Source organism: Alosa alosa, chromosome 7 (assembly GCF_017589495.1).
Source record: "Alosa alosa isolate M-15738 ecotype Scorff River chromosome 7, AALO_Geno_1.1, whole genome shotgun sequence".
Taxonomy (NCBI): domain Eukaryota; kingdom Metazoa; phylum Chordata; class Actinopteri; order Clupeiformes; family Clupeidae; genus Alosa; species Alosa alosa.
In genome coordinates, this window is record NC_063195.1 from 2,381,672 (window position 1) to 2,409,180 (window position 27,509).

General features: G+C 44.9%; 2 protein-coding genes across 2 annotated transcripts in view; one reads left to right on the forward strand and one right to left on the reverse strand.

Moving 5' to 3' along the window:
• pmm2 (phosphomannomutase 2) overlaps window positions 1–1,193 on the reverse strand; it is a 19,563-nt gene extending 18,370 nt beyond the window's left edge. The window contains exons 1-2 of the mRNA XM_048247759.1: window positions 1,002–1,193; window positions 323–434 (exon numbers count right to left, since the gene is read on the reverse strand). Coding sequence (XP_048103716.1) covers window positions 323–434; window positions 1,002–1,076 — 187 coding nt within the window. The 5' untranslated portion in view covers window positions 1,077–1,193. The remainder of the gene's footprint in view (window positions 1–322; window positions 435–1,001) is intronic.
• Window positions 1,194–3,019: 1,826 nt separating this feature from the next.
• mad1l1 (mitotic arrest deficient 1 like 1) overlaps window positions 3,020–27,509 on the forward strand; it is a 51,837-nt gene continuing 27,347 nt past the window's right edge. Inside the window, exons 1-13 of the mRNA XM_048247806.1 lie at window positions 3,020–3,124; window positions 3,635–3,807; window positions 4,303–4,443; window positions 6,199–6,378; window positions 6,646–6,770; window positions 8,856–8,937; window positions 9,260–9,390; window positions 15,427–15,541; window positions 19,346–19,407; window positions 19,884–19,970; window positions 23,585–23,729; window positions 26,070–26,210; window positions 26,532–26,588. Coding sequence (XP_048103763.1) covers window positions 3,661–3,807; window positions 4,303–4,443; window positions 6,199–6,378; window positions 6,646–6,770; window positions 8,856–8,937; window positions 9,260–9,390; window positions 15,427–15,541; window positions 19,346–19,407; window positions 19,884–19,970; window positions 23,585–23,729; window positions 26,070–26,210; window positions 26,532–26,588 — 1,413 coding nt within the window. The 5' untranslated portion in view covers window positions 3,020–3,124; window positions 3,635–3,660. The remainder of the gene's footprint in view (window positions 3,125–3,634; window positions 3,808–4,302; window positions 4,444–6,198; window positions 6,379–6,645; window positions 6,771–8,855; window positions 8,938–9,259; window positions 9,391–15,426; window positions 15,542–19,345; window positions 19,408–19,883; window positions 19,971–23,584; window positions 23,730–26,069; window positions 26,211–26,531; window positions 26,589–27,509) is intronic.

Sequence of the window (27,509 nt, forward strand, 5' to 3'; positions counted from 1 at the left end):
CGTGATCATTTTGGGTAGCCTACTATAATCATTACATCACATTTTCATGCCGTTTCTCTAGTGGCTGGTAAAAAAGTTGAGTGGCTGGTAGATTTTGGAATCCACCAGCCACAGTGGCAGGTAGAAAAAAAAAATGTGTATTTTGTGTGTGTGTGTGTGTGTGTGTGTACTTACCGTCATCTCCCACGTATGTTTGTGAGTGTGTGTGTGCGCGCATTTGTGTATTTTGTGTGTGTGTCTGTGTGTTTTGTGTGTGTGTGTGTTTTGTGTGTGTTTATGTGTGTGCGTTTGTGTATTTTTGTGTGTGTGTGTGTGTGCTCACCGTCGTCTCCCAGCTGTTCTTTGATTTTGACCAGGTCAGATCCTCCAACCACCCCAACTCGCACCCTCTGCCTCAACCGCGTCAGGAACTCTGACATGTCAGGCGTCGCCTTCTACACACACACACACACACACACACACACACACACACACACGAGTTCAAAACCCTCCTCACACACACACCTTGACTTTCAGGTTTCACTGTTAAGACCGGACTAGAAGGACTGGTTCTATGGATGTGGCAGAGCCCATTAACACAAGCTACGTGGCCAGAGTGACAGCATCAACTACAGTCGTTATTATTCATAGTTTAACCAGCAAGCAGCTTTAACAAAAAGTGTGTCAAGTGTTTGTCCCGTAAAGTTCTCTCTACGAACATCGAACTATCCAAATAAACTTAAATGAACTCAAAGCTAGTGTCATGTTACCGGTGTCTTATATGTCAGTGGAGCAGCAGAGATTCTTTAAGCAATAACGCTAAGCTAAAAATATCCTCAAGGAAAAGCGTCGTTGAGTCACCTCTCTTGAATTATATTTTCGAGGAACATCTACAATGGACACAACACCAATGCCTGCACACTACAGTTAACGAATGAATGAATGAATGAAAGAACGGCTTTTGCAAGCAGCTGTTAGCATGTAGCCAACCGCTAATGTGAATGAACCATTCTGCAACTAACCTGCCGGGCTGCTGTCAGCGTGCCGTCCACGTCAAACAGACATAACGTGCTCGTGTCTGTGTTGTCCTGGGCCATGTTGATATCTGCAGATCTTCGTGCTTCGCCCGCTCGCTGGACTAACGTTAGCAGTTGGTAGACAGACGAACTTAAGACTTACGTCTGGTCTAGCCTAGGCAGCAGTGGGAGGTGCGACGACGATGAGGAAGTTGCTATCTTGACCTGAGCTTCTGCAACGTCAGCGCCGTTGTGTTGTCAAATGGAAGGGGCGTGGCGGAATGCGAAGACGTTTTACGTCATCACGTACATTCTATTCGAAAAGTTCTGAAAGACTCAAGATTGAAGATTGAAAAAGCCATGTTAGAAAATTGTCTTTGATCGAAGGAAAAGTCTGTTCTGTCCTAATCTGACATCCGTTTTTGTGGGATGCTAATGATCTTGCCTGCATGCTTGATAGCCAGCTTTCCCTTGCATCCGTTTGTTAGGAAACTGTACCAAGATGTGATGTCGAATGAGTTGACACATTCTTTCAGTGTCTGATTATCGTCTACTGTTGATACAATGTCCTGTCTGACATGGATTTGAGCTTCCTCAGGAGACACATGCGTTGTTGTACTTAAAGTACTCAACCTGTTCCACTACCTGCCCCCTCCAGTCTTGGAGAAGAGGCAACATAGTTCCCTTAGTCTTACTTCTGTTTAATTCCAATGAGCTCTTCTTGAACCACAGGGCCATTGTGTTGTGTGTAAGTAAGTATATATACTCTTTTGATCCCGTGAGGGAGATTTGGTCTCTGCATTTATCCCAATCCGTGAATTAGTGAAACACACTCAGCACACAGTGAGGTGAAGCACACACTAATCGGGCGCAGTGAGCTGCCTGCAACAACAGCATTTCGGGGAGCAGTGAGGGGTTAGGTGCCTTGCTCAAGGGCACTTCAACTGTGCCAACTGGTCGGGGTTCGAACCGGCAACCCTCCGGTTACAAGTCCGAAGCGCTAACCAGTAGGCCTTGGCTGCCCCTAAATACACTGCATGTTAGTGCTCAGGGCCATTGTGTTGACACACTGCATGTTAGTGCACATGAGGGCCATTGTGTTGACACACTGCATGTTAGTGCACATGAGGGCCATTGTGTTGACACACTGCATGTTAGTGTTCAGGGCCATTGTGTTGACACACTGCATGTTAGTGCACATGAGGGCCATTGTGTTGACACACTGCATGTTAGTGCACATGAGGGCCATTGTGTTGACACACTGCATGTTAGTGCACAGGGCCATTGTGTTGACACACTGCATGTTAGTGCACAGGGCCATTGTGTTGACACTGCATGTTAGTGCACAGGGTGTGCTCATCTGCCAGGTTGGCCACCAAGTCCATGGTGTCAGGATTTTTAAAAAGCTTCAGTCCATTGCTGTTGCAGGTGATCTCATTCATATAGATACATTAAAGGACGGGTGACAAGACACAGCCCTGCGGGACCCCAGTATTTAAAATAGTGCTGGTAGATTTAAGACCATGCACTCTCTCATGCTGGGGTCTGTCCTTGAAAAACGCTTTAATCCAGAGCATCAGAGTTGTGTTGACTCTTTAGAGCATCAGAGTTGGATTGACTCTTTAGAGAGTTGGGTTGGCATGTAGCTGCTGGAGAGGGGATGCAGACGTGTGCTGACGTTTACTATTAAAGGATGCTGAAAAATCCATAAATAAAGTCCTGACAAAGGAGTGTTGAAAGTCAGGGTGCCTGTCATATCACAGTAGACTGCCATCCTCCAATGAATGCAGTTCATTTCAGTATACAGTTCAAGTTCAATTGTTTCCAATTTCTATAGCCCCACAAATGTTACTCTGAGTCTAACCCTTAAAAATGTTACTCTGAGAAACGTCCTTTCTTGTTGTTCAGTCTTGCTACATAATGTATTATTCAGCGAACACTGGCTGCACTGCAGTTTTCAGGGCTTCGCGTAGTTTTTGGAGATCATTTCTAGCCCGATACAGTAGGGGCAGCAGAACGCCTGTCTGGGTTGATTGCAGCCATCTTTGCAAGATCATTCGCAGAAGGAGAACTCACCGTCGAGGAGGGAGATCCAAAGCTTATGAAGTAACAAACACCTCCAGTTACTTGTAGGTTTTAAAGCCATTTTAAACGTTAAATGTCTGTCCACCCTTTAAAGATATGATGCCGAAGAACAGTTTATTTCAAACGTCTTCTGAAAGATACGGGGCAGTTCTGTTAACTACGGTGCGGTAAATGTTAGCTTACAGTTAACGTCAGCTAGTTGGCTAAGCTAAGTGAAATGCTATGCAGTATGCAAACAACTTACAAGTTAACACTGTCCATGTTTATCCATGTTTGAAGTCCCCCACGCAGCAAACTGCCCTTTTGATGTTGTGCTGTTAACGTTACGTTTCTGGTTAATAACTCCGCATCTTCAGCGGTGGTCAAACTTTACATATAACGTTAAGTTAGTTGTTAGACATAACCAAGGTTCTCTTGCTAAACAGTCAGATTTAAAGGAATTAAACTGGCCAGTCAAACTGAAGGGGGGACCGGACTAACGTTCGATAACTCACATACAGGCAGGTTTGAGTGCTGCTTGTTTTGTCTGGTTTTAAATGTTATTTTGTCTTTAGATCTGTCGAGTGTGTTGAACGTGAGAATGGACGACCTAAGCGACGACACGACCGTGTTCTCTACGCTGAAGTCGTTCAAGAGCTTCATGGCGCGGCCCGAACGCACACCGTCACAGCCTACTACCTACGGGTCTGGCAGCGACCTCGGCAAACTCTACACACAAAAGATGGAGGTGTGTGTTTGTTTGTTTGTTTGTTTGTTTGTTTGTTGACACTCACCACTATCTGCAGGCGGGTGTGTGTGTGTTCATTTAAGTGCTAAGTAGGTGCTAGACTTGTCCAATTAGGGACAAACTTTATGTGTTATTTTATTTAGGTGTGAGTGTTTTTCTACCATCACACAGTTGCTCAATTTTAAGCGTGAGGGGGTATTGTCTGTTGATTTGTTGCTGTGTGTATATGTATGTATGTATGTATGTATGTATCTAATATTAAAATGTTTGTTGTGTGTTTATGCTTGTGTGTAATATGGACTATAATCTTGACATGCGTGTGTGTGTGCATTCGTACGTACGTATGTACATACATGTGTGTTTTGTACCTGTGTGTCTGTACCTGTGTGTGTTCATACCTGATTGTTTGTGTTCTTTGTGTGTGTGTGTGTGTGTGTGTGTGTGTGTGTGTGTTGGTACCTGTGTGTGTGTGTTGGTACCTGTGTGTGTTTGCAGATGGAGGAGTCAGCCAAGCGTATCCACTCCCACACCAGCCTGCTGCAGCTCTCTCAGGAGAAACAGCAAATGGAGATGAGTCACAAGAGAGCTCGCATTGAACTGGAGAAGGCAGCCCAGAGCAGCTCCAGAGACCTGCAGGTAACACACACACACACACACACACACACAAGAGAGCTCGCATTGAACTGGAGAAGGCAGCCCAGAGCAGCTCCAGAGACCTGCAGGTAACACACACACACACACACACACACAAGAGAGCTCGCATTGAACTGGAGAAGGCAGCCCAGAGCAGCTCCAGAGACCTGCAGGTAACACACACACACACACACACATAAGGCAGCCCAGAGCAGCTCCAGAGACCTGCAGGTAAACACACACACACACACACAAGAGAGCTCGCATTGAACTGGAGAAGGCAGCCCAGAGCAGCTCCAGAGACCTGCAGGTAACACACACACACACACACACACACACACACACACACACACACAACAGCACACACATACACGCACATACACAAGAGAGCTCGCATTGAACTGGAGAAGGCAGCTCCAGAGACCTGCAGGTAACACACACACACACACACACACACAAGAGAGCTCGCATTGAACTGGAGAAGGCAGCCCAGAGCAGCTCCAGAGACCTGCAGGTAACACACACACACACACAAGAGAGCTCGCATTGAACTGGAGAAGGCAGCCCAGAGCAGCTCCAGAGACCTGCGGGTAACACACACACACACACACACAAGAGAGCTCGCATTGAACTGGAGAAGGCAGCCCAGAGCAGCTCCAGAGACCTGCAGGTAACACACACACACACACACAAGAGAGCTCGCATTGAACTGGAGAAGGCAGCCCAGAGCAGCTCCAGATACCTGCAGGTAACACACACACAGCACACAGCACACACACACACACACAAGAGAGCTCGCATTGAACTGGAGAAGGCAGCCCAGAGCAGCTCCAGAGACCTGCAGGTAACACACACACACACACACACACACACACACACACACAAGAGAGCTCGCATTGAACTGGAGAAGGCAGCTCCAGAGACCTGCAGGTAACACACACACACACACACCAAGAGAGCTCGCATTGAACTGGAGAAGGCAGCCTAGAGCAGCTCCAGAGACCTGCAGGTAACACACACACACACAACGCAGCACACACATACACGCACATACACGCAGCACACGCACATACACGCAGCACACGCACATACACGCAGCACACGCACATACACGCAGCACACACACATACACACAGCACACACAAACACACACACACACACACACACACACACACACACAAGAGACGAGATTGAACTGGAGAGCCCAGAGCAGCTCCAGAGACCTGTAACACACACACACACACACACACACACACACAAGGAGCACACAGAGCAGCAGCACCACATACAGACCACACATTGCAGGTACACACAACACACACACACACACACACAAGAGAGCTCGCATTGAACTGGAGAAGGCAGCCTAGAGCAGCTCCAGAGACCTGCAGGTAACACACACACACACACACACACACACAGCACACACGCAGCACACACATACACACACACACACACACAGCACACACACACACACAGCACACACACACACACACACACACACACACACACACACACACACACACACACACACACAGCACACACACACACACACAGCACACACATACACGCAGCACACACACACACACAGCACCCACACACAGCACCCACACACAGCACCCACACACAGCACCCACACTCAAAGCACACACAGCACACACACTCAAAGCACACACACACACAGCGCACACACACACACACACAGACTTTGAGTCTGTCAATGTGATGATTAAATGTGTGTGTGTGTGTGTGTGTTAGCGTGAGGTGGATAAGAACCAGGACCTTCAGATGCGGATTCGCCGTCTGGAGGAGAGAGAGGCAGAGACTGGGCGGAGCCTAACAGAGCAGGCGGAGTCAAACAAGCAGCTGCAGCTGAAGATCGACGAACTGCAGAAACATCTGGAGGAGAAGGACAACTTACTCACACAAGCCAACCAGGTGTGTGTGTGTGTGTGTGTGTGTGTGTGTGTGTGTGGAGGAGAAGGACAAGGACAAGGACAACTTACTCACACAAGCCAACCAGGTGAGTGAGTGAGTGAGTGTGTGTGTGTGTGGAGGAGAAGGACAACTTACTCACACAAGAAGAGGTTAACGGCATCTGACATCATGACTGTGTATTTTGAGTCTGTAACCTGTGTGTGTGTGTGTGTTATAGAAGGAGAGGTTAACGCCATCTGACATCATGACTATTTTATGTGTGTGTAGACCGCAACCCGTCTTAAAGATGAGCAGAGAGATTTGAAACAGCAGCTTCAAACTCAGCAATGCAAAGTCAGCACACTGAATCTGGATAAAGACTCCCTACAGGAGCAGCTAGAACACCAACGCAAGTATGAACGCACACACACACACACACACACACACACACACACACACTAAAGCCTACTACATACTCGCCGTTCCCAGCCGGTAGCGCGACAATGTGACGTCAAAATGACGTAGATCTCTCTGGCGTGCCAGGATTTTGGCCGGGTAGCACACGGTAGCGCACCACACAATAGTTTGCTGGATAAGTTAACAAAGTTACCAGCGAGAGTCACAACACATGGAATTAAGAGGAAAGAATAGAAAGAAAGATTTTCAACCAAAGGATATCTACTGAGACCTGAACAAAATCTCTTTCCACTTTAGGAAATTACACAAACTCAGCCAGCTGCTAGCTAGCTAGCCAGCTAACTAAAATGTTTAAATTATTAAAATTTCCTTCGGGATGACTAAAGTATCTATCTATCTATCTATCTGCACACACCTTGGAAACTAGGTGATAAGGATGATGGTAGGTGCGAATAGCTGAAGTACCATCACAGAGGCTAGCTAATGTTTTAACTGCCATTGACGCCAATGCTTCTGACAGCTTCTTCTACTGTGTAACGTAGGTAGCGGTAGCCTTTTCACAACAGCGACACCTCTGTTCAGGAGAATATTGCAACTAGTGTCGTGACCACCACGCGCGAGTATAAATGGTTGCGGCGCTCCTGTGACGTCACATTGTCGCGCTACCGGTCGGGAGTGGCGAGTATGTGGGACGCTTTAAAGTCAACACACTGAATCTGGATAAAGACTCCCTAAAGGAGCAGTTAGACCACCAACGCAAGTATGAACAAACACACACACACACACACACACACACACACACACACACACACACACACACACACACACACACACACAAAGTCAACACAGACAGACAGACAGACAGACAGACAGACACTAGAGATGCACCGATATGGAATTTTAGGGCCGATAACGATAACCGATATTTATTGGTTTGTTGTGGCCCGACCACCGATAACGATAACCGATAATATTACTCTTGAAAAAAATTGTGAAAAGTGATTTGGGGAAAGCATTTAATAAGCATAATTTTATTGCAGTAATTTTACCTACCCCAAATGATGGACAGAACTCATAATAGTCCTCAATAGTACAGCAGTCAACAAAACAGTAGCCTAGCCCTACAGTATGTGTGGCTCCTTTAAGTGAACCTGACGCCAGTGAATTAGTGCAGTGAGTGGCTAGAGAGTATGAATCGTTTTCATTTAGGACTAAACACTCATAAACGGCTCAGCTGAGAATAAGCTACAGTATAGCGACCAAATCAGAGTTTGTGAGGGAAACTTAGGTTTAGTTTCAACTGCGGGTAACTGAATAAAGCTGCAACTCCTCAGACTGTATCTTATGTCCGTCTACTCTGTTAGCACAACCTGCTGCAGCAGAAATGAAAGGGTTAGCCCGAAGGTTTTAATAAGTTATTATGATGACCTCTCTGGAACTGAAGCAGGAATGGTTAGCATATTTCTAGGTAATAATACAAACCCAAGCTAAAGTAATGCAAATATAATACTAAAACACAACTTAGAACTAGGCCTACTTATGTACTGGTCCCACTAACGAAGTTTGTTTATTTGTTTCCCGACCAGGCGGTAAAGTGCAAACACATCAGCACAAGACGACTCTTGATAGGGCTGAGCTCCGCTCTGGTAAGGTTAAATGGCGGATCATTCATGAGAGGATTTTGAGATGCACAGATTCCCAAATGAACGCATATCCACAGATTTTGTTAGAGTGGTAAAATACATTCACACCGCTGACATTATATTGAGGAAAAAGTATAGCCAACCAAGCTCAAGTAGCTCAGTGTAGCCAGAAGGACCTTACGTAGGCCTAAATTATGACTTTAAAAAATATCGGCGCAAATTATCGGCCAGAATTCTGTTATCGGACCGATAATAATATTTTCATTTTTTCACTTATCGGCCAATAATATATCGGCCGCCGATATATCGTGCATCCTAAACACACACACACACACACACACACACATACACAAAGACAGACAGACAGACACACAGACACACACACACATTCTGTGAACCATGTTCCCTTTGACCCCTTTGATGTTTGGCCCTGACCAGGAAGTTCCAGGAAGCCAGTCAACGGCTGCAGGATGTCCAGGCTTCCCAAACATCCAATGAGGAGGGCCTGCTCAAGATCAGGGTACATGCACACAAACGCACACACACACACACACCCCTATACATGCTTACGCACACACACACACCCACACCCATATACATGCTTAAACACACACACACACACACACACGCACACACAGACACACCCATATACATGCTTAAACACACACACAGACACAGACACAGACACACACACACACAATGCTGTTACAATTCACAAACACAGCTCCAACTCCTACACACACACACACACACACCTACACACACACACACACACACACACACACACACACACACACACACAGAGTGAGTATGATCAGGATAGTGTGTGTGTGTGTGTGTAGGAGTTGGAGCGGCGTTTGGTTGTGCAGGAACAGGACTCCCTGATTGTGAGGAACATGAAGACCGAGGTGGCTCGAGTTCCGGACCTGGAGAGAGAACTCAAGCGCCTGCGCGAGGAGAACGCCTTCCTCAGGTAACAGCCAACCACAGAACGCCTTGCTCAGGTAACAGCCAACCACAGAACGCCTTCCTCAGGGAACAGCCAACCACAGAACGCCTTCCTCAGGTAACAGCCAACCACAGAACGCCTTCCTCAGGTAACAGCCAACCACAGAACGCCTTCCTCAGGTAACAGCCAATCACAGAACGTCTTCCTCAGAGAATAGCCAACCACAGAACTTCTCTCTCATAACCAATCATTGAGCACCTTCCTTAGGTAATAACCAATCCCAGAGCTCCTTCATTAGGCAGTGCCCAGGGAACATTCAGATCTGTTGTGATTACTATGCAGGGCTTATAGTTCCCAGGCACTGTGCCAATATGGAGATTCCAACCTAAGACTGGAATATACACACACACACACAGAGCTCACTTATAGTTAGAAGACTGTTGGGAGGCAGTTGTCGCTGTTGTCAGGCAGATGGAGCTTGAGGACCATACACCACACACACTCTCGCACACACACTCTCGCACACACACACACTCTCGCACACACACTCGCACACACACACTCGTGCGCACACACACACACTTGCACACACACACTTGCACACACACACTGCTTTATAAGTCATTCCCACCAAGCGGTTACAGAAACAGTCCACTTCTAAGCAGTTCTACTAACTGTTCTCCCCCAAAACTGGTTTTGCCATTTGCATTCGTACTGGCCAAGTTGTCATAGGAACTGGTAGTAGGCGTAAGGCACGGCGACAGAGTTTTTAAATATAGCACCCACTCGCCTAATGCCAATATAGCACCCACTCGCCTAATGCCAATATAGCACCCACTCACTATAGCACCCACTCGCCTAATGCCAATATAGCACCCACTCACTATAGCACCCACTCGCCTAATGCCAATATAGCACCCACTCACGCCTAATGCCAATATAGCACCCACTCACCTCACCTAATGCCAATATAGCACCCTCACTATAACTCACTCACTACTGTACCCTCGCTAATGCCAATATAGCACCTCACCCTAATTGCCAGTGGCACCCCACTCATATAGCCCACTCACCTAGTACTTGATATAGCGCCCACTCGCTATAGCGCCCACTAGCCTAATCAGCCTGGCTTCCTCACTGTGCACTTACTCTTTCTAATGCCAATGCGCACCCTCACTGTAGCACCCACTAAGCCTAGTGCCAGTAGCTTACTCACTGGCGCACTGGCCCTAGTGCCAGTATGGCACCCACTCACTAGTGCCCGTGCCACTGCTTCAATGCCAATGTAGCACCCTTTCGGCTGCCAGCGCCCGCAGCCTAGTACCCAATGGCGCCACGCCCTGATAATGCCAGTATGGCGCCACTCTTCATAGCGCCCTTTCTTCTAATCCTTGATGGCACCCACTCACCTAATGCCAATATAGCACCCACTCGCCTAATGCCAATATAGCGCCCATAACCTCAGCGCCCCACTCGCCCTAATGTATTCTCAGCGCCCACTCGCCCTAATGCCAATAGCACCCGCCTCGCTAATGTAATGCCGGCGCCGCTAAGCTATGGCGCCACTAAGCCTAATGCCAATGCGCCACTAGCCCTGATACTTGATATAGCGCCGCTCGCCATAGCGCCCTTTCTTCTCAGTACTTATTATGGCGCCCGCTCGCTATAGCGCCCGCTGCGCCCTGATGCCAGTATAGCGCCCACTCACCTAATTATGATATAGCGCCCGCTACCGGCCCTGTGCTTGATATGGCACCACTCCTTTCATAGCGCCCACTGGCCTAATGCCAGTATAGCGCCCGCTCACTATAGCGCCCCTGCTGGCCCTGGTATGATATGGCGCCCCTGGCCCTGATGCCGGTATAGCGCCCCTCGCTGTAGCGCCCACTCTCCTGATATGATATAGCGCCCACTCGCCTGGCGCCCCTGGCCCTAGTGCTTGATATGGCGCCCTCCGCTATAGCGCCGCACTGTGCCAGTATGGCGCCCACTGGCTGGTGATATAGCGCCTTGCTCTTTTCCGTACCATTATGGCGCCCTGCGGCCTAGTATGATATGGCACTTGCTCGCTGTAGCGCCCCGCTTTAAGCCTGGTACTTGATATGGCGCCCCATAGCTATGGCGCCCCGCGCCAAGCCTGGTGTGATAGCTTGCTCGCCTAATTGTGATATGGCGCCCGCTCGCTGCCGGCGCCCGCTGGCTGGTGCCGGTATGGCGCCCGCTCGCTGTAGCGCCCGCTGGCTAATTGTGATGGCGCCCGCAAGCCTGGTGGCAGTATGGCGCCCACTGGCTGGCCTGGTCGCGATATGGCCCGCGCAAGCCTGGTGCAGTATGGCGCCCGCTCATAAGCTGGTGCCAGTATGGCGCCCGCGCTGGTGCTTGATGCCAGCGCCCGCTCGCTGGTGTGATGGCGCCACTCGCACTGGTGCTGATGTAACCCCGCTGGCTAATTGCTTGATATGGCGCCCTCCTGCGTAATTGCCGGTGCTTGATGCAACCACTCTAATTAACTTGATATGGCGCCCGCGCCAAGCTGGTATGATAGCAAGCGCCCACTCGCCGCAAGCCCTGATGCGGTATGATGGCACTTGCTCCGCGCAAGCTAGTAGCAGTATGGCGCCCATAAGCCCCTGTGCCAGTATGGCTGCTAAGCCTCGCCTGGTACTTGATATGGCGCCCGCTGGCCTGAAGGCTGATATGGCGCCCGCTCCTAATTACTTGAATAGCACCCACTCACCTAATGCCAATATAGCACCCACTCACCTCGCCTAATGCCAATATAGCACCCACTCGCCTAATGCCAATAAGTTCTACGTTCCGTTTGAGATGCACACACACAGATGAGGAGGGTTTAGGACGAGGAAGTTTAACTAGCTCTAGCATTAGTGAGTTGTATTGATTGTGTATTCAGGGCAGTTTAGCAGCATTGGTGAGTTTAACTAGCTCTAGCATTAGTGAGTTGTGGCCGTGTATTCAGGGGCGGAGTTGTATTCGTGTGTATTCAGGGGACGGAGAAGTTTAACTAGCTCTAGCATTAGTGAGTTGTATTCGTGTGTATTCAGGGGACGGAGAAGTTTAACTAGCATTAGTGAGTTGTATTCGTGTGTATTCAGGGGACGGAGAAGTTTAACTAGCATTAGTGAGTTGTATTTGTGTGTGTTCAGGGGACGGAGAAGTTTAACTAGGTCTAGCATTGGTGAGTTGTATTCGTGTGTATTCAGGGGACGGAGAAGTTTAACTAGCATTAGTGAGTTGTATTTGTGTGTGTTCAGGGGACGGAGAAGTTTAACTAGGTCTAGAATTGGTGAGTTGTATTCGTGTGTATTCAGGGGACGGAGAAGTTTAACTAGCATTAGTCAGTTGTATTCGTGTGTATTCAGGGGACGGAGAAGTTTAACTAGCTCTAGCATTAGTGAGTTGTATTTGTGTGTGTTCAGGGGACGGAGAAGTTTAACTAGCTCTAGCATTAGTGAGTTTTATTATACGGCTCTTCACAATGCAAGTAGAATGCTCCATTGACTTGAATGGGATTTCCGAAGGTTCTAGCGGTCATTATTTCTTGGGAAAGGACCTCTGAAAACAAGAATGACCGCTGTCAATGGCAACGGAGTTTTCGCTTGGAATTTCATTCAAAAGTGAAAGCAGACGGTTGATCAGTTGTGTTCTAAAGAATGTTTGATTCAAGTTCAGCGTGTGTTGTGAACTATTTGTTTCTCAGCCAAAAGCCACCTTTTAAACGGTAACAAATAAAGTGTAAAGAGACATATCATGGAGTTTATTTTTTCGTTTTTGGCAAGTAGTTATAATAAAGCGGGATAATCGTATAGAACGCTGGTCATTATGGGAAAATAAGTCCCTTCAGGGCTTAAACAAGTCCGGTTAAGCCCTGTGGGACTTATTTTCCCCCATAATGACCGGGCGTTCTATACATTATCCATATAAACAAGAATGACCGCTGTCAATGGCAACGGAGTTTCATATCCCTACGCAAGGACTGGAACTTCATTCAAAAGTGAAAGCAGACGGTTGATCAGCTGTGTTCTAAAGAATGTTCAAGTTCAGCGTGTTGTTGCGAACTATTTGTTTCAGCAAATGCCACGATGAACGGTAACAAATAGGCTAGGCTATGTAGGCTAAAGTCATATCGTGGGGAGTTTATTATTTTGTTTTGGCAAGTAGCCGTGTAATAAGCGGGATAATGTATAGAACGCCGGTCATGATTAGGAAAATAAGTCCCTTCAGGACCGGTTCGCCCTGTCGGAACTTATTTTCCCAATAATGACCGGCGTTCTATACCTTATCCCTTACGTATTAGTGTGTATTCAGGGGACGGAGAAGTTTAACTAGCATTAGTGAGTTGTATTTGTGTGTGTTCAGGTGAATTGCAACAGAAAGTGATGTATGGTGTTATGGTTATGGCACTACACAAGGCTGTTCACCATCCATTTGGGTCCCAACTGGGGCAGAGTGCGTTCTGCGTGCCGTCCATTCTCGTTAATAAAGTCTCTGACTAGTATATTTCTGTATATTTTGCTTACACAGGCAGTGTGGATTTTAAAGACTGCGTGGTTTGACAATGGGTTTGGCTTATGAGTTGGACCAATCCCTAGGCTTATGAGTTGGACCAATCCTAGGCCTAGGCTTATGAGTTGGACCAATCCTAGGCTTATGAGTTGGACCAATCCTAGGCCTAGGCTTATGAGTTGGACCAATCCTAGGTCACTAAGGGTTGCTATGCAGAAGAGGGAAAAGATCTGAAGTGGGAGCTGAAAGAGTTACAGGAACAGCAACACCAGGAAAAAAGGGTCATAGGAACGTTATGTTCTAGGAACTCCCTCCGGTGGGAAAGGGGCTACACACTGCTCACTTTTGGTGGGCAGGCTGTTGTAGTTGTAGCTATTGTCCAGCAGAGGGAGCTTGATGACCATGCATACACTCACTCACATACACACCTACTGTACACTAACACATGAGCCTTTTGCACTAACTGTATAACAGGTGTCATATTACATGACCACACACACACACTCACTCACACACACACCTACACACACATGAGCCTTTTGCACTAACTGTGTAACAGGTGTCATATTACATGACCACACACACACACACACACACTCACACACACACCTACACACACATGAGCCTTTTGCACTAACTGTATAACAGGTGTCATATTACATGACCACACACACACACACACACACTCACTCACACACACACCTACACACACATGAGCCTTTTGCACTAACTGTGTAACAGGTGTCTTATTATGTACTGCTTTGTGGTCTAATGGAAGCTCTGTGCTTTGTAATAAAAAGAAGCAGAGGGGTAACAGTACAATGCATTTGAAATTACAGCGCACACACACACACACACACACACACACACACACACTCTATCTTACATACATATGTAATAGTCAAGCTCCAGTCCATGGAAGCTCAGGTGTGTGTGTGTGTGTGTGTGTGTGTCTATAAATAGATTCGTAACTTACTGACATATAGTATGACACATAGAGTGTAGTTTGAAAGAATACATGTGTTGTCATGGTAACATGGTTGGACAGAATACATGTGTCATGGTAACATGGTTGGACAGAGTACTTGTGTTGTCATGGTAACATGGTTGGACAAACTACATGTGTTGTCATGGTAATGTGGTTGGACAGAATACATGCGTCATGGTAACATGGTTGGACAGAATACATGTGTCATGGTAATATGGTTGGATAAAATACATGTGTTGGACAGATCCAAGGAACCCTAAAGGTGTTTGTGTGTGTATGTCTGCGCCGAATGATGACTTGCCCTTGGATGGACCCCTGCCCAGACATATCTACTGATTTTGTTCTTTTATAATTGATTACCTATCATATCTATTTATAATTGGATATCTATTGGTGAATGCTTTTGTGTAAATTCAGTTTGAGGAATTCAGTGGTTTATTTTGTGTTGTGCTTTAACCCTTTCATGTTGTTTTCAAACCTGATTGCAATCTGTCTCCTCTTTCTTGACTCTTGTGTGTGTATGTGTGTGTGTGTGTGTGTGTGTGTGTAGAGACCCGTGAAAATAGCAGTCTCCTGAAGGAGGAGGTTGAAGGACTGAGGAAGAAGCTGGAACGCATGGAGCAGACCAGAGAAGAACTACTTAACATGGAGCTGCAAAAAGAGGTAACGCACGCACGCACGTGGGCACACAAGCCATAAGTATATGTTTCGTGCTCTTTAGGACACATCTTTCTGAGCTGGTGCAACTGCCACCACGACAGAGCAGTTGCACCATTGTAGAATGCAATGCAAACTTGACTTGAGTTCTATTTGTGGTGGTTGCTACCACAACAGAGCAGTGTTTCCCACAGAATTGAGTTCTATTTGTGGTGGTTGCCACCACGACAGGGCAGTGTTTCCCACAGAATTGAGTTCTATTTGTGGTGGTTGCCACCACGACAGAGCAGTGTTTCCCACAGAATTGGGTCCCGAAGTGTGACGTAGCGTTTCCATGACGGCAGAATCGCTGGATCTAAACAAACTTTCGAAGCGGCACATTGAATGTAGACATGTGGCATCATTTCTAGCTAATAAAAATAAATATATCCATTTAAACGTGTTTTACCTGCTAGGCAGCAGCTTACCCACATAACACGGATTTCCTGGCAGGTGTAATAGAAAGAAACAAAATTCCATATATTCCAATATTTCACGTCCTCTCAAAGACTGGCGGCTGTTAAGAGCGACGTTTTTTTGCCAGGGGACCTGAATGCAACAGTTGTGAAAAAATCTGTGCAGCATGGTTATGATACCGACAATTTCATGTTTCTTTAAACGTGCATGCAGGTTCATTGAGAGACAGCGAGGCAAGGAGAGACTGTGCATAGGTGTACATAGTTATACAATGAAAGGAATTCATCCAATTTAAGTAGTACAACATAGAAAATCATTGTGTGATTGATCAAGTTGATATTGTGTTGGACCGCCACAAATAAGTCAATGTATGGGAAACATGGCAGAGGTAGGCTACGTTTATCAATGGCTGACTGTGTTTGCGCTCAGAAGGTACGCATAGCGCAACCAGACCTTTCCCTCCCCATATCGCAACCTCTTGTCAACCTTATGCGATCCGTTGCTGAAGACAAGAGCGCCCTCTCCAGATTGTTGTTATCGATCGAGCACAGACCTCCTGCATGAGCACGCGCGGTATTGCTGCTCATAGGAAAACTGAGTTGTCTGTCAAACTCAAAACTACCATGTAGGGTCGCCTCAGATTCCTTTGTATCATACAATTGACCAGTACATTACATTCAAGTATACATTAAATAAAAAAAATATTAAAACCCTCATGATATCCTAGTTAAGTAACGGATCCTTCATTAAAATCTAGCTAAGTAAAAATAAACAGAGACAGCCCTAGGGTTAGACGGCATAATGTCTGGTCAATGTTCTAAACAAAGTAGCAAAACAACCAGGCACGCAAGGACATTTGGGGGAAATTAACTCATTGAGTGCCAAAAACGTAATTACGTTTTTCCTTCTCATGGCGCGTTGAGTGCCAAAAACGTAATATTAAGTTTTTAGCTTTTTTTTTTAAATGACGAAACTAGACACTCTAACACACCTTATATGTGATTTGGGGAACTCTGTGATGAATGGAAATGAAATATATGACGATCAAAAACTCATGAAAATGCACAATTTGGACATTTTATCTGGACATTTTATCATAACTCGGTTGCCGCTTTGGGTCGAATCAGTTTGGGTGCAATCATGCACGTCAGGTCAAAACCAGGCAGTCTCGCCAGTCCTCGCTGATCACTTCCCGGAAAGTTTACACAAGTAAGTAACAGGCAACACATATTTCATGAAAGACGTTATATCTCCATTTCTAGAAAAAAAAACAGCGATTTTGATTAAACCTAGCCACTGTTTAGCTTGGGATTTCTCAGAAACAGAGGCGTGTAGAAATACACGGTTTGCACCCACCGAGAGCTTAAAGTCTAACCTTTTAATCAAGCTATTGTATGTGTTCATAGCTATAACACAGAATATGCTGTGGCTGTACAAAAATCATCAACAATGGTCTAGATTGCTGGCACTCTAGGACAAAGCTCCAGAAAACAGCTTGGCATTTAATGAGTTAAAGAACCGCTCTCGTCTGGATGTTATAGCAGAGATGGGTTGCACTCTTTCTCTCATGTGAATGATTGGGGTCACCAACGTTCTGTGACATCAAAATAGGTTCACCTGCCAAAAAAACTCGGGAACCCCTGCATTAAAGGGAAACTTGGCAGGATTAGCTATATTTCCCTCTCTGCTGGAGAAGTTATGCACTATTTCAAACTGTGGAAAAGGTAACGATAAAGCACATGGATTTGTTTACAAGCTAGCGAAACGGTTAGCATAAGTTCGGCAGTACAATGTGGATGTAAGAAACACGATTAAAAAAGAGTTTCTTGTTTCACACTTCTTACCGGGACGGTAGTCCCAAAGTTGCAAGGTTGGTTTTCTGCCTGGGGACGCTAGGGGCAGCGGGGAAAGTCACCATTTTCACCGGAACAGGTCATTTAACCAGTGATTTCTAAACGGGCTTATTACGTTGAAATAGTTGCCAAGTTCTCCTTTAAATGCTGATGAGGCAGCAAATGGAAGTATGGACAAGATCTCAAATGTTCTGATTCGTTACTGAACTCAGTACTTTACATTACTCATTAGGGCCCGAGCACCGAAGGGCGCAAGGCCCTATTGTTTTTGAAAGGATTATTATTATTATTATTATTATTATTATTTGTTCACCTTTTTTGCTATTTTTGAGGTGGTTAGCATGGATGAAAAGTCTTGGAATTTGGCACACACATCTGGTATCACAATGGCTACACAGGCATAAAGGCTTGGCCCCGGCGTGCCCAGGGACTCAGTAGCGCCTCTTAGGTGATTGATCCAGTGGTTGGCACATACTTTTAGCTAGACACACCAAATTTGGTAGGTGTGTGTATCTCCCCAAGATGAACAACTCTCGTATTTACAATGCATTAGCCACGCCCAACAGGAAGTGAGGTATTTGGGATTTTGTGCGGACTAAAATGTGATGAATTGTGATGCCAAAAGAGGTGCTTCCCATCGGTGAAAACGCATGAAATGCAGGAAATGTGCCAGAAATGCTCTATGCTTTGAATAAATGGTCTGAAACTTTTCAGGTTAATAGATATCATGATTATGATGCTATCCAGACACCCAATGGGCCTGCCTGGCATAGCGCCACCACCTGGCCAAGCAGGAAATGTGCCAGAAATGGACAATGCCTTAAGTGATTGATCTGAAAGTTTACAAACATTTTGGATATCATTATTATTATTGTGATGATATTCACATGTGTAATTTCAATGCCTAACATAGCACCACCATCTGGCCAAAAAGTGTATCAGACATGTTCTTTGCTGAAAATGAATGGTCTGAAATTTCTCAGGTTAATATATTATGATTATGATGACATCAAATGGGCCTGCCTTGCATTGCGCCCCCACCTGGCCAAGCGAGTAAATGTGGCAGAAAGTAAAATACAAAAGCAAATAGCACAAGCATCAAATATGTACATTTCACAAACGCACCACGTCGGTGCTTTGTTGGATTCCGACATGTCACGGGTTGCGGCCGCAGGTGCTCGGGCCCGCCATTGCCGCTTGCGGCTATATTTCAAACTTGATTTTATAGATTTGACATATTAGCAATAAAAAATATACCCTTTTAACAGATTTGGCCTGAAGTAATTAAATAGAGTGTAAGTAAAAGGCCTTTCTGCAATATTATTGCTGCAGTAGAAAAGAACAGCAGTGGTTAGTCGGCAATGGTCAGGGGATGGTACTGAAATATTGTTTTGTTCATCTGGAAAATGTACTCTCTCTATCTTTTTCTTCCTTTTTTCTCTCTCTCTTCCTTCCTTTCTGTCTCTGTCTCTTCCTTCCTTTCTGTCTCTGTGATTGGCAGAAACTTGTGGCGAAGATTCAGGCCTGGGAGAATCTTGGGCAGAACACTGGTCTCAATATTAGGTGAGGGGAGTGTGTGAGAGTGTGGGTATGCTAATATGCTAACAGGCTAATGTGTGAATGTGGGTATGCTAACATGCTTGTGTGTCTGTGTGTGGATATGCTAACATGCTAATGTGTGTGTCTGAGAGTGTGGGTATGCTAACATGCTAGTATGTGTGTGTCGATATGCTATCATGCTAATGTGTCTGTGTGTGTGTGAGAGTGTGGGTATTCTAGTGTGTGTGTGTGGATATGCTATCATGTAATGTGTGTGTGTGTGTGTGGATATGTTAACATGCTTATGTGTGTGTGTGGATACGCTAACATGCTAATGTGTGTGTGTGGATATGCTAACATGCTTGTGTGTGTGTGTGTGGATATGCTAACATGCTAATGTGTGTTTGTGTGTGTGTGTGTGGATATGCTAACATGCTAATGTGTTTGTGTGTGTGTGGGGATATGCTAACATGCTAATGTGTGTGTGTGGCTGGCTGCAGGAAGCCTGAGGATCTATCCAGAGAAGTGATAGACATTCAGCAGCGAGAAATTAACCTGAAGCAAGAGAACTACAAACTATCCAGCAGGTACACACACACGCGCACACACACACACACACACACACACACACACACACACACACACATCCACACACACACACACATCCACTAGGGGTATATATCACCAGTTTCATCACAATACGATATCGATTCTCTAAGCCAACGATTCGATTATTTTCGATACTTCAAAATTTGCAGCGATACACTTCGATTCGATACTGGGGTCTGTTATTGATACAGATTTTGGTTCATTTTCATGTATTCAAAATGGCAAATATTATTGCCAAATATTATAGCCAAATACTGAACATTGACTGTGGAATGAGAACATAGTTTCCCCCCTCTCCTGGATTGTTATCAATGGTGATTAACATCAAACTCATATGTTGTGTTAGAAGTGCCATTGTGAAAGGAAACTAGCCTGTTCCATATTGGCCTGAAGGGACTTATTTTCCCAATAATGACCGCGTTTATCCCGCTTATTACACAGCCACTTGCCAAAGCGAAATCATAAACTTCCCACGATGACCATGACTTTAGCCTACATAGCCTAGCCTATTTGTTACCGTTCATTGTGGCATTTGCTGAGAAACATAGTTCGCAACAACACACGTTGAACTTGAATCAAACATTCTTTAGAACACAGCTATATATTCACCAAGCGTTCTTTAGCTTTAGGCTGTTAAAATGCTTTAGCTGTGCATGCTATATATTCACCATTCACGATTTCTGTGGTTATACACACAGTTGACAATTTGTTTGTTTTGCAAAGTGAAGCACTTTTTAAACGGTGGGACTGTCTCTGAAGCTGCTGACTCAAGCGCGCACACACACGCATACGCGCACGCACGCACGCACGTCTAGCTCTGCCACCGGTACGCTCAGGCCAATCCAAACTTTTTTCATCTGTTGTTCCTCGTTGGTGGAACGCACTGCCAGTTCTAACTCTCCGTCTTCAGAAAAGACCCAGCTCTTCAGAGAACATCTCCTCTCATAGCACTACTTACAACTAGTCTTGCTGATCCTAGTACTTACCACCTGACTAGAGCTGACTCTCGATTGTTGAACAATAGAACTCACTGATGCACTTATTCTTATTGTACAAGACCTTTTTTTAAATTGTCCTAGAATTGTTGAGAGAATTGTTCTAAAAAGCTTAAACTGTTAAATGATGTTATTCGCTTTGGTTAAAAATGCGTCAGCCTAATGTAATGTTAATGTTAAAAAGTATGCACACACACACACACACACACACACACACACACATTGCCCCCGTCCCGTCCCGTCCCACACACACCCACCACCACACACACACACACACTCATACAAATGTCCCCTACACACACACACACACACGCACACACACTCTGCCTGGTGTCTATCACCTTCACCACCACACACACGCGCACACACACACACACCTCCTTCATCAGATCAGTTCATCTCATCGATTGACTCCGGTCTAGTAATGGCATTGGATGTGCTATTTCACCGGCGCACACGCGCACACACACACACACACACACACACATGCACACACTCAACACCTATAGTCTGTGTCTTGCTGAGAGTAATTTATTTTGCTTCTGCAAGGTCAAGCAGTAGCAGTTTAGCCGTCACAGTCTATCTGTGTCAGAAACACACACACACACTCTCTCTCTCTCTCTCTCTCTCTCTCTCTCTCTCTCTCTCTCTCTCTCTCTCTCTCTCTCTCTCTCTCTCTCTCTCTCTGAAGGTTGCACAAGGATAATCTCCTCCCTCTATTCTGCAAATGTACTCTTTATTCAGGTTAACACTGTCAATCAATACATGACCCCCTTCTCACACTCTCACACACACACTTCCACACACACACTTCCACCCCTCTCTATCTCTCTCTCCATCCCTGTCTCTTTCCACCCCTCTCTATCTCTCTCTCCACCCCCTCTCTCCATCCCTGTCTCTTTCCACCCCTCTCTATCTCTCTCTCCACCCCTCTCTATCCCTGTCTCTTTCTACCCCTTTCTTTCCACCCCTCTCTCTATCTCTCTTTCCAACCTCTCTCTCCCTCTCTCTTTCCACCCCTCTCTCTTTTCCTCTCTCTCCACCCCTGTCTCTATCACTCTCTTTCCAACCTTCTCTCCATCCCTTTCTCTCTCCATCCCTCTCTCTTTCCATTCCTCTCTCTCTCTCTGGATCATAACCAGTGTTATTTAAACCAGTTTTTAAAAGTAACAAGTTACTTTTAAAAAGTAGTGCTCGTTACTCGTTACTTCTTAAAAAAAAGTAACCCGTTACTTTACTTAGTTACCCTCTATGGAAAGTAACTTTTTATGTTACTCGTTACTTTTACGTTACTTTTATGTTGCTCGAATTTGGGCAGAACCCAATATCTGTTCCTAAATGTGTAGGCCTACACAAGTTCTACATTTTTTGCTCTTTATTATAAAAAATGTCACAAACAGAGCGCTTGACAAGAAAACATTGGGCTATTATAGGCTTCAACACCACCACTAAAGCCCTATGAAACAATATCAAATAATAACATAGCCATAGGTGAACACAAAATACATAAGGGCTTATTTTATAACCTTATACTCTTTCATTAAACAGGCTCCTCCGAAATTGGTGTAAAGCTAGTGCAAATCGCATTAATAGGCTGGCAGTTGAGTTAATGCCAGTGGACAAAAGTTTCTCACCAGGGCACAGTGTACACCTTACACTCACATCCCCCCCCTTAGCTTCAACGAGTTTGAAGTAATACAAGGGAATACGAAGGGAAGGGAATACCTCCATCCCTCAAAAGTTAGCGTTGGCTGCTTCTCGCGTGCCATGATCGCTCTTCATGCTACCAGCCTCTGTCACGTTTATGAAAAATGAAATGTCCAAAATTATTCATACCCTTTTTAAATAATCAATGGAAACATCTTTATTTGCATTCACAACTCTCAAAATGGTTCTTATAATATCTACCATATATTGTTATATATTGTTATATATAGAACAGTTCCTGATATGATATGTCACTATGTATATAATGTATTACAATATAATATAATGTATATATTTGATGTAATGTTGATTTTCTCTTGACCAATATGTTTGCTCTGACTGAAAATAACACTGCCACATGCCAAAAGATTGTAAGATAATGTGGACAAATAATTTAGCTTTCGCTGGATTTATTTTTTACCCAGTGACATGGCCTGAGATTGGCATAAAAAAGGAAGCATTACATTCCAATGACACATGTACATTCTTACAACATTGTGGCATGTGGCAGTGTCATTTTCAGTCATAACAAACATTTTGGTCAAGAGAAAATCAACATTACATCAATATTTGCAAGGGGTATGTGTGTAATTTCGTTCTTAACTGTATATACAATATAGCTTCTGATGACATCACTCTGCGGCATATGCAGTAGTTGAGTTAAGTTCTTATATTTATGAAAATTTGAAAGTTAAGTTCTTATATTTATGAAAATTCCAAATTCTCTCTCCCCCATCCCTCCATCTTTTACCCCCTCCATCTCTCTCTCCCTATCTCCCCCATCCCCCCCCTCTGTCTCACTCTCTCCCTTCATCCCTCTCCATCTCTCAATCTCTTCCATCTTCCCCCATCTCCCCCCTCCATCTCTCTTTCAGCCATCTCTCTTTCAGCCATCGTTCTCTGGAGCGCTCCTGTGCAGATCTACGTTCAGAGCTTTTGAGCTTGAAGACCAAATCTTTGGAGGATCACAAGAAAAAAGACACACAGGACGCCTTGGTCCGACGCCTTCAGAAGAGAGTCTTACTGCTCACCAAGGTACCACACACACACACACACACACACACACACACACACACACACACACACACACACACACACACACATATATATATATATATATATATATATATATATATATATATATATATATACACACATATATAAATATTTTATGAGGATCTTTTGGAGGAGAAAAAAAAAGACACACAAGAGCCTTGGTCCGGACACAGTAGTACAGTACAGTACGGTCCTGGTTGAGTTCCGTATACTGTAGTACAGATGTATTAGTACCATATGGCCCTGGTTGGGTTCTGTATACTGTAGTTAGTACAGATGCAGTAGAACAGTACTGCCCTGGTTGGGTTCCATGTACTGTAGTACAGATGCAGTAGAACAGTACGGCCCTGGTTGGGTTCCGTATACTGTAGTACAGATGCAGTAGAACAGTACTGCCCTGGTTGGGTTCCATATAGTAGAACAGTATGGCCCTGGTTGGGTTCCATATAGTAGAACAGTATGGCCCTGGTTGGGTTCCATATAGTAGAACAGTATGGCCCTGGTTGGCATCATAGTTTTTGGGCCACAATAGGGATTTGATATCTTAGTAAGAGATAATGTTTTGTCCGTCTGTAATTATTGGAAAATAACAGTCTTGCACTGTGTCCCTGACACACACTCACACACACACATGCACACACGTACAAGCATGTCTTTTGTTGTTAGGCTTCTTTCTATGTTGATGTTTGCATTTCTGTGTGTGTGTGTGTGTGTGTGTGTGTGTGTGTGTGTGTGTAGGAGGGAGATGGTATAAGGCAGGGGTCTCAAACTCAAATGAGCTGGGGGCCAATTCTGCCAACGTCATCTGATTGGAGGGCCGGCTATTTCTGAAAATGCAATGTTCTTTTTTTCAAATACCACACAAAACTGCAAACAGAAAGTGCAAGTGTTTTTATCTAGTTTTAGACACCTGTTCTAGCAACCTTAGCTTATAAATAAAATAATGGTAAACTAAATATTAATACAAATTATAAAACTAATGAAAAGCATAAAAACAGGTATGTGTGTGTTTCACACCAAATAAAAATATTTTCCTCTCATAATTTTTTTAAACCTGGCAAACTATAGGCGTCAGGGTTAAGAAAGCAACACCATTGGATTTTTATATCAAAATTTCAAAAGGCCATGTTTTGAAAGTGGTCAGAGATAAAGTCCTACTGTAAATGTAAAAATCTTTGAGTAAAACAAAAGTTTATAAAGGGGGTACATTTACCCATCTAATTTGCCACTGGATGGCAAGCACCTCAAATTATGCACCTTTCAGTAAATACTGGATGAACATATTTGAGCAGGTTTACTTTTCCTTTTTTCATATTACCCACATAACAAATTAACAGGAAAACACCTACTTATGTATACCAACACCTAAGATGTATATGGTTTCTAAAACCACAAGGCCTACAATAAAGTATTCTGGTCAAATCAGTTCCTATCAAGGGTAATCTGAGTACCCAGAAGTTCGCATCATATTATGGGTGACTTTGTAGTTTAGGAGCCCTATTTCTACTAGCCCTGCTGTCTGTACCACATCCATTACGGACACCATTATCACGAGTACCACTGCAACCTCCAAGCTATGTTGGGCAGAGGGTCGAAATAAGCATGGTATGCTTAGTGGACACCGTTGTATACACGCAGACGCACCTCCATTCAATAGACGATCGATCATAATCTCCAAAAGGATATTCTCCTTCAGATTTAAAATAGGTGAATAACATAGCATACCTAAGACTTCATCACACGTAAACGTTTTTCAACATTTGGTGTAGGCCTATTTCTGCTTAATTTCTGCTTCAATTTCTGCAACACTATGGCCTGCATCACTATGGCCTGCATCACTATGGCAACACTATGGCCTGCATCGCTATGGCAACACCTGCATCGCTTCCGCGTCATTACAAATGCACGTCTTTGTGTTTCTTTGTGTTGTATTTCCTGAAAACTTTGCACAGTGATTTTGGGTTTGAATGAAGCTCTGGATGTCTAGCACATAGTGGAGCAGAGTACAAATGAGATTTGTCACCGTACTTGGAACTATCGTCTATTTTAATCAGTATCGTTGTTTGTCGCAATTAAAAAGTCTCAAGGGCCGGATTTGGCCCGTGGGCCGGGTGTTTGAGAGCCCTGGTATAAGGGCTATATTGGAATCCTATGACAGTGAGTTGGCCAGTTCAGAGTACTCACCCCAGCTGACGTGTGTGTGTGTGTGTGTGTGTAGGAGAGAGATGGTATGAGGGCTATATTGGAATCCTATGACAGTGAGTTGGCTATAATTCGGAGTACTCACCCCAGCTGACGTGTGTGTGTGTGTGTGTGTAGGAGAGAGATGGTATGAGGGCTATATTGGAATCCTATGACAGTGAGTTGGCCAGTTCGGAGTACTCACCCCAGCTGACGCGCAGGCTGAAGGAGGCCGAGGAGCTTCTACAAAGAGTCCAGACCTACAACACAGACATGGAGGTAGGAACTACCCTTCCCACGATGCACCTGTACAGTCTCACAACACATACATGGGGGTAGGATCTATAACAATGCACCTGTACAGTCTCACAACACAGACACGGAGGTAGGAACTACACTTCCCACAATGCACTTGTACAGTCTCAAACAAAACAATTAGAATGGAGACATTTACATCTAAGTTTGACTTAGAATAGCCGGTTTGTCTTTTCTGTACTTTCTCTCTTTCTCTCTCTCTCTCTCTCTCTCTCTCTCTCTCTCTCTCTCTCTCTCTCTCTCTCTCTCTCTCTCTCTCTCTCTCTCTCTCTTTCTCTCTCACAGGCTCAAATCTCTAAAGCTCTAGATGAAGCTGCAACCTTTAAACTACAAGCACAAACGGTACGCATGCACGCACGCACACACTCTCTCTCACTAGGGCTGAGTGATGTACAGTATCTCACAAAAGTAAGTGCACTCACATTTTTGTCAGTATTTAGGGCCCAAGCACCGAAGGGCTAGCCTAGAAATCTAGACGCACCCCTAGCGGGACTATGGACTCCATAGCGCCCCCTTATGTAACTCAGTTTAAGCTACACACATTAAAGGCTTATGGACTCCATAGCGCCCCCTTATGTAACTCCGTTTAAGCTACACACATTAAAGGCTTATGGACTCCATAGCGCCCCCTTATGTAACTCGTGGTTGACATATACTTTCAGCTATGCACACCAAATTTGGTAGGTGCGTGTAACTCCCCAAGACAAACAACATCGCGGAAATGGCGATATGATGAATTTGCATACCTTGCCACATAAACAGGAAATGTGCGATACATTTTGCCATGCATGGCCTGACAGGACTCAGACCTGACAGGGTATTAATTGTTATGGTAATGATGATATTCACATGCCACAATGCATATTTGGCATAATGCCATCATCTGACCACAGATAGAATAGCTATTACAACCGTGGCACATGATCAATTTTAGACACACGTCTCCTAGGTAGTTTATCAGGACTATATCAAAACTAGAGGATATGATGTCAAGATGTTGTTGATGATCTATATTAAAGGGATTACTGATTTGTTGAAATGTGTCGAATTGATTTCGCTGAATAAACACAAAATGTGTCAGTCACAAAGCATTGGCTGCTTTGGCTGAAACTTCAGTTTATTGATTATTATGGAAATGACATGTTCAAAATGCATGTCTGGCATAGCGCCACCATCTGGCAGCATATAGAATGACTATTTCACTGGTCTTACCTCTACCACCAGGTGTGTGTGTGTGTGTCAGTGTGTCACATATCACATTGC